Source organism: Peromyscus maniculatus, chromosome 13 (genome assembly GCF_049852395.1).
Source record: "Peromyscus maniculatus bairdii isolate BWxNUB_F1_BW_parent chromosome 13, HU_Pman_BW_mat_3.1, whole genome shotgun sequence".
Taxonomy (NCBI): domain Eukaryota; kingdom Metazoa; phylum Chordata; class Mammalia; order Rodentia; family Cricetidae; genus Peromyscus; species Peromyscus maniculatus.
This window is the reverse complement of record NC_134864.1, coordinates 43,024,635-43,037,836: the sequence shown is the minus strand read 5'-3', so window position 1 is coordinate 43,037,836 and position 13,202 is coordinate 43,024,635. Positions and strand designations below refer to the sequence as shown.

The following is a 13,202-nucleotide window of genomic DNA, read 5'->3' as shown; positions in this document are numbered from 1 at the left end:
ATGTTAGAGTTGTTCCTGCTTGCCCTTGCCCACAACCAGGCAGAGCTTGGGGCAGGATAGTTGATGCGTCCTCCCTTCAGGAACAAGAGTCTCCGGTGGAACCATGGAAATTGCCCCATACAACAACGTCTGTTGATCGGTTCTTCACAAAAGTTGAGGGTTGTCAGCAGGTCCCTTTCCGGCTTATCTTCCACCACCTTGCCACACAAGCCAAAACATCACTCCTCTCAAGCCCATGTCCCTGATGCCTCCTTGATTCTGTGACTTAGTTTCCCTTTTTGTACTAGGTGTAACTTGGTGGAGGTAGCCGGGTCAAGAAGTGGATCACTGGGGAAGTCTTGACAGCAAGCCAACTCAGCCTTTCCTAAAGTGACTAGAGAATTCATAACTATACGTGTGTGATGAGACTGCCTTCAATAAATAGAAACTAAAACTGTTTAAATGAAAAGCATAGTGATATATCCTGTTTTCAATGGTTCAGAAGAGCCATAGCATAAAATACCTGGATCATTAATGGGTGTACTTACGTTGGGGTGCCGCTGAGCACTGAAGAAACCCACCAGACCCATTAGAGGTGCCCTGCCCTCCTTGTTACCTGGTCCCATGACACTGCTGGAGTTACCTTTCTAAAGCTATCAGCGTCCCTTAAACCCTGAAAGGCTTTAACCGCCCAGATTTGTGGATACTCTTAAACCTTGTTTTTGCTCAACAACGTGCTAGGCAGGAATTTATCTTAACTTGTAAGAAGTCCTCCGTCTGAGAAAGTGTGAGACACTTCTGTTGACATCAACAATGCAGCCCAGAGGTAGGACTTTTCCAGCATCCCCTACACACACACACATACACACACACACACACACACACACACACACACACACACACACACACACACACACACACACACACCATTCCTGTTCTTGATCATGGCCCCACCTTTTTCTCCAGGAGATTATCTACCTGCCTTTTAGGATAACCACCCTGTTTGCTACTCAGCAGTTGAGTAATCTTGACTGTGCATCTTAACCTCCTATCCTTTGCAGACTATAGAATGGCCATGGACCCAGTAAAGAGGCTGGATAGTCCCTGAGTCAAGTCTCACCTGTGGTACTCACAAGCTATGTGACCATTGCTGCTTCCTATAGCCTCATGCCCAACTGTAGGCTGTAGCAATGATGGTAATTTACGTTTCTGAGGAATCAATGAGATAAAAATAAAAGACTCGTAGTTCTACCTGTCACACGTTCAGCACTGTTTAGGAAACGATGCTAACTGTCATTTTCACATTGTTTTTGTGCATGTGGAGGTATGGGAGCTAGTGGGAAAAATGATGGGTGGAAATGGCCATGAAAAATACTAAGGTCATATTGAAGACTTCTGTAACTGCAATTTTTCCTTTATTAAGATTAAAAAAGTCGGGGCTGGAGAGATAGCTCAGCGGTTAAGAGCACTGGCTGTTCTTCCAAAGGTCCTGAGTTCAATTCCCAGCAACCACATGGTGGCTCACAACCATCTGTAATGAGATCTGGCGCCCTCTTCTGGCCTGAAGGGACACATGCAGGCATAACACTGTATACGTAATAAATAAATAAATCTTTTAAAAAAAGATTAAAAAGTCGTCATTTTGTACAGCTGAGGAGATGGCCCCGTGGGTATGAGTACACTTGCTGCATTGGCATGAGGACCCCTAAGAAGAAGGATGTGTTCACAGCTACCTTGCCCTCAGCACCAGGGCTGGAGAGGTGGGGTAAGACAGGAGCATTTGGGAAGGTGGTGGAATGTTAGGCCACCAGCCTAGCCAGATGGCAGGTCCAATGAGGTACTCCTTCTCAGTGGAATAAAGCCAAGAATGATAGGACACCAGACAACCTCTGGTTTCATATGTGCCCTCAATACACACATGCAATTCTACATAAGCATGCATCATACACAAAATTCATCAAAGCCCTGATGCAAAGTGCTCACTGGTAGAACCCTGGGCCTCCTGTCCACTTGACCCGGTGGAGCTTGCATGGTGCACGGCCTGAAGAACGGATGCCTGCAGACCCAGACCCACCCAGGCCAGTACAGAGTGCTGACCGTGACCCCAGACGCCTGCCTGTGCACCCTCCCACCGAGAGGCTCACAAGACCTATTTTAGAGGTAAATGTGGCTCCGAGGGTTGTTAAAACCCCTCTATCTCTGAAGAGTAAGCAGTGAGAAATTTAAGGAAATGTAAAGCATGCCTTTGTGTCTCATACCTGACTACTGAGGAATGTTAAGAGGAATTTCCTGTTTGCAGATTTTAGCTGGAGAACAGTTTCTTGGTTCTTTTATTACTTACAGTATTCCCTTCATTTGAAATTTATGGAGTTTTTTTTTTTTTTAACAATCCAAATAGAACCTTTTAATGAAAATAGAATAGGATGGTGTTGATAAAAATAACATTTCAAATGAAAGTGCCAAAGAATCTTAAAGTGTGTGTGTGTGTGTGTGTGTGTGCGCGCGTGCGCGCGCGCGCGCGTGCGCGTGTATGTACTATACCATACATGTGGAGGTCAGAGGATGCCTGCAGGAGTCAGTTCTCTCCACCATGTGGGTCCCAAAGATTAAACTCAGGTTATGAGACTTGGCCACCAGCACCTTTTCCCACTGAGTGATCCCGGGGCTCCCCCCTCCTGAGTCGTTAAGAACTTGATTAATCTGTGCAAGGTCATCTGCATGTGGCTTCTGCTTTGGCAGTCTCTGGTAGTCTTTAGATCTTCCTTCCCTAACACGAGAGGTCCCATCAATGCTTTTCTTTTTTTTTTTTTTTCTTTTCTTTTTTTGTGTTTTTTGTTTGTTTGTTTGTTTTGTTTTTCGAGGCAGGGTTTCTCTGTGTAGCTTTGCGCCTTTCCTGGAACTCACTTTGGAGACCAGGCTGGCCTCAAACTCACAGAGATCCGCCTGCCTCTGCCTCCCGAGTGCTGGGATTAAAGGCGTGTGCCACCACCGCCCGGCAATGCTTTTCTTTTTTAACAGGTGAATTCCATTCCCGGGTTTGTGAGACTTTAGAAACTGGTAGCCTGCTACTTTCCCTACGGTAGTACTGGGAACTTCCTGAATAGGAAGCGATTGCAGCACTTCAGTGTGCTGCTGGGATGTTTCTTAATCACCTTAATGAGTTTCATATGAATAGAAATGCAATAGAATTTTCTATGGAAATATAATTAAATAGGAAAAGTCATTTCCTATACTTGCGATTTCTACCTCCTCATTTCTCCATTCACCTCCCTAGAAAGTGCCTTACAGGCTTATAGCGACATTATTGTAGGCTAATTTACATAATTCATTCAGGTCATTAGAGCTGAAAACAGTATAAATACAGAACAACATATTTCATCACAAGTCAACTTTGGCCGGGCAGAGTAAAACTTCAAAATTGTTACTTTCTTTTAAAAGTCTAATATTTACTAATTTTAACTGAATTATCTTGAATTGTCTATCTCTAGCCTAAGTCCAACTAAGTCTTTTAATTAGGCCTTGGCAATCTGGCTTGCTCAAGGCAGTTCTCAGAGGACTCAGCAACCTGAGTCAGTGAGACTGTAAAGGTCTTCGGAAATACTAAGTGGCCTTCCTGTTGAATGCTCTTACTGAGAAAGGACCAGTAGAAAAGAGTTTTCTCTTTCTTGCATTATGATGCCCAAACAGAAGAGGCCCTTTAAATTTGCTTCATGTATTCCTAGTTGAGTTGTAAGTTCAATGTCTTACTTTGAATGTCCAGCAGAATGCTAGGCGTGATGGCCCATGCCTCTCATCCTAGCACCCAGGAGGCTGAGAGAGGATTACAGTAGGTTTGAGGCCAGCCTGGGCTACACCGTGAGATCCTTTCTTAAAAGTTAGAAAAAGAGGGGCTGGAGAGATGGCTTAGCAGCTAAGAGCACTGACTGCTCTTCCAGGGGACCCGGGTTCAATTCCCAGCACCCACATGGCAGCTCAAAACTGTCTCTAACTCATTTCAGGGGACCTGACACCCATGGCAAAACACCAATGCATATTAAATAAAAATAAATAAAATTAAAAAAAAAAAGTTAGAAAAAGAAAAGGCAATGGAGGACCATAGGAAAGACAGAGCTGCTGCTGGAGTGAGGACCATAGGAAAGACAGAGCTGCTGCTGTTGGAGGACCATAGGAAAGACAGAGCTGCTGCTGGAGTGAGGACCATAGGAAAGACAGAGCTGCTGCTGGAGTGAAGACCCTAGGAAAGACAGAGCTGCTGCTGTTGGAGGACCATAGGAAAGACAGAGCTGCTGCTGGAGTGAGGACCATAGGAAAGACAGAGCTGCTGCTGGAGTGAAGACCCTAGGAAAGACAGAGCTGCTGCTGTTGTTGAGCTTCTTTGTTGCTGTTTTTGTTTTTGTTATTTTGTTTGGATTTATTTTTAGGGTCTGGAGAAATAGTTCAGTGGTTAAGAGCACTGCAGCTCTTGCAGAGGTCCAGGGTTCGGGTCCCAGCACCCATGTGTGTGTCTGAATGAGTACGTGCATGCATGTGCAGGGACCTTTGGAGGCCAGAGGCTTTGGATCCCCTGGAGCTAGAGTTAGAGACAGCTGTAAGCCACTGGATATGGGTGTTAGAACTGCACCTGGATCCTCAGCAGAAGAAGTGAGTGATGAGCCACTGGATATGGGTCTAGAACTGGACCCGGGTCCTCAGCAGGAGCAGTGACGAGCCCTTAATAGCCAAGCCGTGTCTCCAACACCTTGTTGACATTCTTTAATCTTAACCACAAAGCTTGTGGTTTTTTTATATTGCCACATAAAAGTAGCCAGAGGGATTGACTAGTCAATTAAATCGGTCCAATTGACTGGACTTAGTTCAGCCATGTTTCAGGGACTCTGCTTTGGCTTGATGTTTGGCAGGCTGGCTGGAGCACAGCATCAGCTAGAACCTGCTCTTTGCATGTGTTAGCTTTGTAGCCTTTTATGCCAGAATCTCCCTATAGACAGGCTGCTGGCTCTTCCACCTGTGGGAATCTTCCTTCCTTTCCCTCCCCAGTGCTGGCCTTACAGGTATGAGCTTCCACGCCCTGCTGATCTTGGTTTTTTAACTCTAAAGACCTTTGAGTAAAATCAAGCTGAAGTGTTTTCTGGACCACTTCACTTATGAATGGACTGGCTCACTCCTCACATCTTCAGGGAGCATCAGATGAGGACTGATGTGAGCCAAATCCTCTCTTCAATGACGTTAGGACCCACCCATGTCAGCCAGCCATTTAAAAGCACCTGGCTCTGTATTCCCTGCCTTTTGAGTGGTAGTGGGGGAAAACAGGGTCTCTTGTAAGGCAGGATGGCCTCCAACTCCCCACGTAGTTCACGATGACCTTGAACTTCTGAACCTCCTGTCTCACCTTGGCTAGGATTGGACACGTGCACCACCATACCATTGCTACAGTGAGGGCTGAGCACAGGGCTTCTTCCCACATCTGGACAAGCGCTCACTACCCCCAGCCTCATAGCCTAGTTTGGCCATGTAGTCCAGGTCCAGCCTGGGCTCAAACTCAAGATTCTCTTGTCTCCACCTCTGAATGCTGAGATAACAAGTGTGTGCCATTACACTTGGTATATCCTGTGATAGTTTTCTTTTGTTTTTTTGTTTGTTTGTTTTAAAGCAGGGTCTCCCTTACCAAAGTCCAGGCTTAGCCTAGAACTTCTGTGTAGTCCACATTCATGACAATATTCCTGCTTCAGCGTCCTAAGCAGTGTGACTGGAGGTGTAAGCCAACAGGTCTCTAGCGCTTTTGTTTTGATAGATACACTGCAGCTAGCTTGCTAACTATTGGGTTGGGGAAGCCAAAATAGTAATCTTAAAAGCTCCGAGGCTGGGCCTCTAGTTTGTAAGGAAAGCTCATCTCACTCAGCTGGGTTCTCTGCAAAATTAAGCCTTGGAACCTCCCCCAAGTGAGAACTAAATGACAAGGCATTTTGCAAACTGCAAATCAATTCAAAAGTGACCTAGTATGTTCTTCTAGCAAATGAACCAAGAAGACATCTTTATGAACTGATTCTTTGCCAGGTGTTTACTAAATTACTCTTTTTACTGAATAATGATGTATTTTAAAAGCATTTTCAGGGGGTCGGGGATTTAGCTCAGTGGTAGAGCGCTTGCCTAGCAAGTGCAAGGCCCGGGGTTCGATTCTCAGCTCAAAAAAAAAGAAAGAAAGAAAAAGGAAAAAAGCATTAAGCATTTTCAGAATCTCTTACTAATTAGTAATTGCAGTTTGAATGAGAATGCCCCTCATAGGCTCATGTATCTGCATACTTAGTCCCCAGTTGGTGAGCTCTTTGGGAAGCACTAGGCATCGTTGTCGGAGGTGTGCACCTAAGGGTGGGCTTGGAGATTTCAAAAGTCTACAGCAGGCCCAGTATTTTTGTGTCTCTACCTGCGGATCGGGATGTGGAACCCCCAGCTACCTCCAGCACTACACCTGCCGGCTTGCCTGCCACATTCCCTGCCACGGTCCTGGACTCACACTCTGAAACTATAGGCAAGCCTCCAATTAAATACTTCCTGTACAAGAGTCACATGGGTCATGGCGTCTCCTCACAGCAAAGGAACAGTAAAGTAACTATAACTAGGACAATAATGAACTTTTTACTGTTTTTCTGTGCTACTGTTTCCTGTACCAAATGTCAGATTTGGGAAGTGGGGAGGATGTCAGGTGTTAGGTAGTGAACCTAGAGCCTCCCACATTCTAGGGAAGTGCTCTGCCATTGAGCCACATGCCCCGTACCACATACACCGTCCCCAATATACAGATTTAAAAACCCCTACATCTTGTTTTCCAGGGTGAAATTGAAAAGGAAATGACTTCTGCAGATCAAGTGTAGGCAAATTATGAGCTGAGAGTTCATCACATCACACTCAAAGTGGCAGGTGGCCTGAATCAAAGGCTAGATTGAAAACATAGCATGGGGTTTCCTAGGGAGAAAATCCCAATACTATGCCATTCAAGTAATTGTAACAGCTCAGCCATCCTCTTTTCCCTTGCAAATGATCTACTTGAATGGGTGTTTATTCAACGAAGAAGCAAAGGTCTATGATGGTTAAAAAAGAACGACAGGGCTTGGGGAGATCAGCGCACCCATAGCTCTGTCATGAGTTCAAATCCCAGTGCCTCACACAAACCTGTATCTACCTCCAAGGGATCCAAGCATCCCCCCCTTTGGGCCTCCTGATCTCCATGGGCACCTGCACATACATGTATGTGTACACACACACACACACACACACACACACACACACACACACACACTGAAAACAAATGTTAAGAAAAACTGAAAGTTACCTCAGTTATACTTCTAAAATACTAGCTAGCAAGGATAACAAATATTTGAATCCACTTAAATCTGTTAAGGCAGAACCACAGGCAAGGACACAAATGACAAAATCTAAATCTGTGCTTCTGTAGGGCCAGGCAGAGGTTCACGTACAGAAGTCACCCCAAGTGAGCACATTGTGGCTTTTCAAATGTTTGTTGAACTGAAAAGAAAAAGACATCCATGAAGATTGTGATTTTTCTCCCCTAACGCCTTATGTTAAAAAAAAGAAAGTGACCTTCACATCATGGAATGTAAATCTTTTTATTAAAACACTTGTCTTTCCACAGTAGTAAAGCGTTAGCACGTACAGTATAAAAATAATCACCAACCAGAATTATATTGAATTCCTCTCATCAACCGCACACTGTCTTCAATACAATTTTTTCCGTATAAAAATACTGGGAAAAATTGATAAATAACAGGTAAGAGAAGGATATTTCTAGGCAATTAGAATTGTTGGAACAGAGTGAGTACTGTGAGGTGTTTGAACACACGGCCACAGGACATGCCTCCGGACAGCGCTGCAGGCCACATGGTTATAGAGAGCAGAAGTAAGTGTCTGGGGAACTTTCCGACTCAAGATTTTGGATACTAAGACATTTTTCATCTTGGTTGGCTACCTGTGTTTCCCTGTGGATCCCAGACCAAATCACAAGGATCTCTGATGCTCTTAAACAAGACTGGGCGGTACCGAATACTCGGGAGCAGAACAAGGTAACCAACCGCCACCGTGTGAAAGAGAAGTCTTAAAACATTCCCCAGGATGGTGCTTGGACAAGCTGTGAGTTGAGCTGAAGCTGAGAACTTCACTCCAGAGCAAAAGGCTTAAGGGAGAAATGAACGCTCAAAGATGGAGGGGCCGCTAACATCACTCGGGTGTGGATTGACCTCCGCAGAGAGACACTTGTTCTTCCGGGTTGAAAATATTACTCTCTGGAGTCGTCTCTGTCAGCCTGCACATCTAACGGCATGAAGCACTCAATCGGGCAATTAACATTCTGTAACAGTAGAAGAAAAACATTAGTAGCAATACTCTGAAGTGTGGAGGGGAGATTTGTTTCAAAAGACTAACAAGGCACTGAGCAATAGACAATGCCCAGGAATTTAGTAACTTACAACAAGTTATAATGCTGTTCTAAGGTACAGAATTCTACGTAAGTCGATCATCAGACTGTGTATGTATGTATGTATGTATGTATGTATGTATGTATGTATGTATGTATGTAAGGGGCCAGAAGTTAACCTTTGGGTGACATGCAGATGCTACCTACCTTTGATTTTTGAGACAGGATCTCATGAGCCTGAAGCCCACTGATTAGGCTAGGCTGGGGCCCCAGGGACCCCCTATTTCTGCAGCCTCATTGAAGGGGTTGTAAGAGGTTACAAGCACTTGCCACAGCACCCAGCTTTTTTCACATGGTTTCTGGGGATTGAACTCGGGTCTTCAGCACTGAGTTATCTCCCCAGCCATAAAAGACTTCTCTCCAATAAAAATCATTTGGTTCACTCAAAAGAAAAGCATCTATACAGAGACTCCTTATTATGCACCTAGCCGAATTCAGAAAGAGGCGCTGGGGGGGCGGGGGGCACGTGCACTTACTGTGTTTGTTCTCTGATGGTATCTCTGAGTATACTGGTTGTAGGTGTGGCCGGTGGAGCCGTCGGGACCGGGTTCAGCCCCAGGTCGGCGGCAGTTGTCACAGCGCCAGCCCTGAGAAGAGAGACCTGAAGTTAAATGGGGTTTGTGATCACCTGAGGACATAATTTAGTGCTCTTTGAGTTTGAAAACTTCAGCTCTTATGCACTGGTAATATAAGCGGTTAATCAAACAGGAAGCGCCAATGATGCCTTCATGGCTGATTACCATGCCTTACACATATATCTGTCCACACAGGCTTTTCTTTCTTCTGAAATGTCCTAGATTCTTTTCCTGTTGTTCAAGCTCTGCTCATTTCACTCCCCACCTTCCTCCTCAGTAGGCTTTCTACTCTCGGTGGAGGATTTCTCACAGCCCTCCATGGCTCCTAACAGTGACTTAGAGCATGTGGACAAACTCTATCACTTCCCAGTGAAGGAAACAGAGCCAGAGGAGAGGAATGACTTAGAAGAAGCCAGAAAGGACACAGTGGGCCTCAGGAAGAATTGGATAGCTGGCCACTTTCTCTTTCCGGTCCCTTTTAAAACCTCCCTAGCCTATAGCATGGTCGCCCTGGCCAGAGATGGGATGGGATACAGGAAGATCCCACCCACAATGGGCCTATGCTTCTTCCTGAGTTTTGCTGGAAAGGGATTCACTTTCTCATTGTCCTTGAGCTGGAAGGAGGAAAAATGAGCTGATGGGGTGAAGATGTCACCATTAGCAGGAACCCTAGAGGAAGCGGAAGTAGATACTAAGGAAGGCATAAAGAGAGGTGCAAACTCTGGCTTCCACTGCTCTAGCCCCTGAAGCTCACAGACTGGGGGGGGAAGGGGGAGTGTCCTTCAGTACGGTGGCTGTCTTTTGACAAACTTGAATGAGACTTTCCCTTTCTAATTCAAAAAAATTAAGAGAAAAGGCCAGGTGAAAATGATGATGCATGCCTTTAATCCCATCACTTAGGAGGTGGAAGCAGAGGCAGGCAGACTGCTGGGAGTCAAGGCCAGCCTGGTCTACATAGTAAGTTCCAGGATACATAACAGAGAGACCCTGCCTCAAAAGTAAATAAATACTACAATCATTTTCTTATACAATCATTTAAATATTTTTGATATATTTCTCTATTTAAGAGCCTATTTCCCACTAGACCTCACTTGCAGAATCAATAAAGGTGCTTTGGTGTGGTGATATTTTGCTTGTGCTCTAACAAATAAAGCTTGCCTGGAAATAAGAGTGTGGAGCTAGCCACTAGTTAACCACAGAGGCCAGGCAGTGGTGGCACACACACCTTTAATCCCAGCACTTGGGAGGAGGAAGCAAGAAGATCAGGAGTTCAAGGCCACCCTGGGCTTTAGACTGATCCAGTCTAAAAGAGAAAGAGCCAGAAGCTCATGCTTTTAATCCAGTACTTGGGGCCTCTTGTCTTTGATCCCAGTACTTGGGAGGCGCATTCCTTTAATCTCAGCACTACGGAGGAGGAGATAGGAAATGATGTGGTGGCTGGGCAGAGAGAGGAATATAAGGCCGGAGGAGACTGGAGCTCAGACTTTTGAAATAAGTTTCTCTAGTGGCTGGCGCCTCCTTTACTTCTCTGATCTTTTAGCATTTACCCCAATATCTGACTCCGGGTTTGTATTATTAAGACCAATTAGAATCTGTGCTACACTTTGGTATAAAACCAGAACAATCCCTACCATTAGGTTTCATTCAGAAATTTAGAGACAGGCATTATTCAAAGGGTTTCGTGTTCATAAATTATAAAGAAGTGATGAAGGAAGATCAAAGTCTACTTCCAACAAAGTCACTCAGTCAGACTGTGATGACTGGGTTTTATATCTGCTTCTGTGTTTGTCAGAGGGAGAGAGAGAGAGCACTTAACACATTATGGCTGAACGAGATGTCAATCCCATAGGCTGCCCTGGGATCTAATGAGTCTTGTGGTCCACAGGATCCTTCCTGCTGCCGCTCACTTTCCTTCTCTTTTTAAAAAGATTTATTATATATTTTTATCTTATGTTGAGTGCTTGCCTGCATGGATGTATGTGTACCATGTGTGCCTGGCCTCAAGGAAGCCAGAAAAAGGCATTAGTTCTCTTGAGACTCATCATTAGGGACCATGTGAATAGAGGAACCAGGTCCGGGTCCTCTGCCTGAGTAACAAGTGCTCTTTCGTAACCACTGAGCCATCTCTCTAGCTCCCAGATTTTTTTTTTCCTTTCTCTTTGCTTTTTTGAGACAGGGTTTCTCTGTGTAACAGCCCTAGCTGTCCTGGAAATCACTTTGTAGACCAGACTGGCCTCAAACTCCGAGATCTCCCTGCCTCTGCCTCTGAGTACTGGGATTAAAGGAGTGCGCCATCACACCTAGCTCTATGTCTATTATTTTAAGTTATAAGTCATCTTGACATTTCAACTGTTAAGAGATGGACTATAAGTTGATACAGAGAAAGAGGGCACACATTAGAAATGGCTTAAGTAATGAACTTCCCAGCCCTCCACACTTCTCTCCCTCCTCAACTCTAATTTCTTCACAGAAGACACCATGGGGAAGGCCGCCTCGCTGGAACCCCACCTGGACCAGCTCTTCCTAGGCCCGGGAAGATGATCACATCTCTGCTTTCTTCCCTCCCTACTTATGTTAGCATCCTACACCCTAGGCGGTTTATTCCTCTTTCCTATGGAGCCTTCCTGCCGATTCCAGCCCATCCAGAGCGGTCTTAGTCAGAATTAGTGATCAGCTTGGATTGGCAGGGTATGCTAATTTAATGTCCCCAAGTAGGTCATTAAGAGCCAGGGCCACTTCTTCTTGTTCCCTGTTTGTCCGTTATTACTCAGCTCAGTATTAGAGTGATAGGCGATCTATTTCTAGGTTGAGCAAGGGCACAAAAAAATGGCATTTTCTTAGATCAAGGTGTTATTAAACATATGAACAATACTGCCACAGAGATGCTAGCCCGTCAGCACAGAGCTGGAGGAGGCTTGGTGGTACAGCTCAGGTGAGGACAAACAGGACAGCCTGTAGTCATGCGTGGGGCTGCTGACATTTTAATCAAGGAGAAGGGCATGTGGGGAGGAATATACCCATCTTAGGGACTCTTCATACGAGGCAAGGCACCCCTACGCACCCAGCAAATCCATGCTGGAGCCTCCTCTGTACTTTACCGAAACACCAATCTTACCCGCTGGCCCCCGAAACACGTGCAGGAGCAAATAGCTCCGAGATATTCTTTCTGCCACTGTTCTCCGACATGGTAGGTCTTCCCGTCATCATAGCACGTTGCCTCATCTGCACATGGGCACAAATCAGAAAGCGTTGTAAGACCAAGAACAATCATGCAGGTTAAGTTGATGTACCTGCCATAGACTTGCATGGACACAGGCCACATCTCAGCAACTTAGGTGAATCAGAAAGAGATGTTTCAAAGCCTCAGTGTAGTAGGCCCGATGGGAAGGTGGAAATCGTATTTTAAAAGCCGAGTCCACTTATAACACTTCACTGCAGATGATCAAAGCCGTTAAAGGGCTTGGATATAACATTCAGTCACGACTCACTTTTGAAGCACGCTACTGATTTCCCGACCACAACATTGACAAACCCACCGTCTCCAGCCCATCCTGTGAATGAGTGTTTTGGCTCAGTTAGGAAGGTGAGAGTACTCAAGGGTCTAGAAACCATTAGGATGACGTACGGGGGTCGCACTTGAATTCTCCCTTTCCATTCCCAAGACACGTGCAGCTCATCCGCTGGCCATTTTCTCCCTGGCGATCCCACTTTTCTCCAATCTTGTAGTTCACGCCATTGTCGTGGCACCATTCTGTAAGGTGGGGACATCACAGGCAAAGAGTTAACTTGTGTTCTGACTCACGTGACAGGCAGAACACTGGGACATGACATGAATCCGTAGAGCGGAAAGTTGAAGATCACATTCCCTATGGTAAACCGTTCATGATAACATTTAATATTTAGTATTTTCCAAGATGGTGTTAGGACAACACTATTACCAAAATCATTTCATAGGTCTAATCATCGATTCATTGGGCTTTTTAAACCTTACAATCATGGAAAACTAAATGGGATTGGAGAATAAAAAACTATTTTGGGGTTTGCAGCATCATAGATATAAAATAGTTTAATTAGACATTAAAGAGAAATCAGCTAGGAACTACCTGCTACCACCTGATTCATATAAGTAAAGAGAATAAATGTAACAACAAACAAAATGATGACTA

At 45.1% G+C, this 13,202-nt stretch overlaps 1 protein-coding gene across 12 annotated transcripts in view; it reads right to left on the bottom strand.

The window, feature by feature from the left end:
- Nucleotides 1-7,579: 7,579 nt before the first annotated feature.
- The window catches only part of Fn1 (fibronectin 1), a 70,336-nt gene continuing 64,713 nt past the window's right edge, over nt 7,580-13,202 (bottom strand). For all 12 annotated transcript variants that reach the window (XM_006972238.4, XM_042260165.2, XM_042260170.2 and 9 more), the window contains 4 exons: nt 12,662-12,787; nt 12,152-12,258; nt 8,938-9,048; nt 7,580-8,335 (listed from right to left, as the gene is read on the bottom strand). In XM_006972238.4, coding sequence (XP_006972300.1) covers nt 8,264-8,335; nt 8,938-9,048; nt 12,152-12,258; nt 12,662-12,787 — 416 coding nt within the window. In that variant the 3' untranslated portion in view covers nt 7,580-8,263. The remainder of the gene's footprint in view (nt 8,336-8,937; nt 9,049-12,151; nt 12,259-12,661; nt 12,788-13,202) is intronic.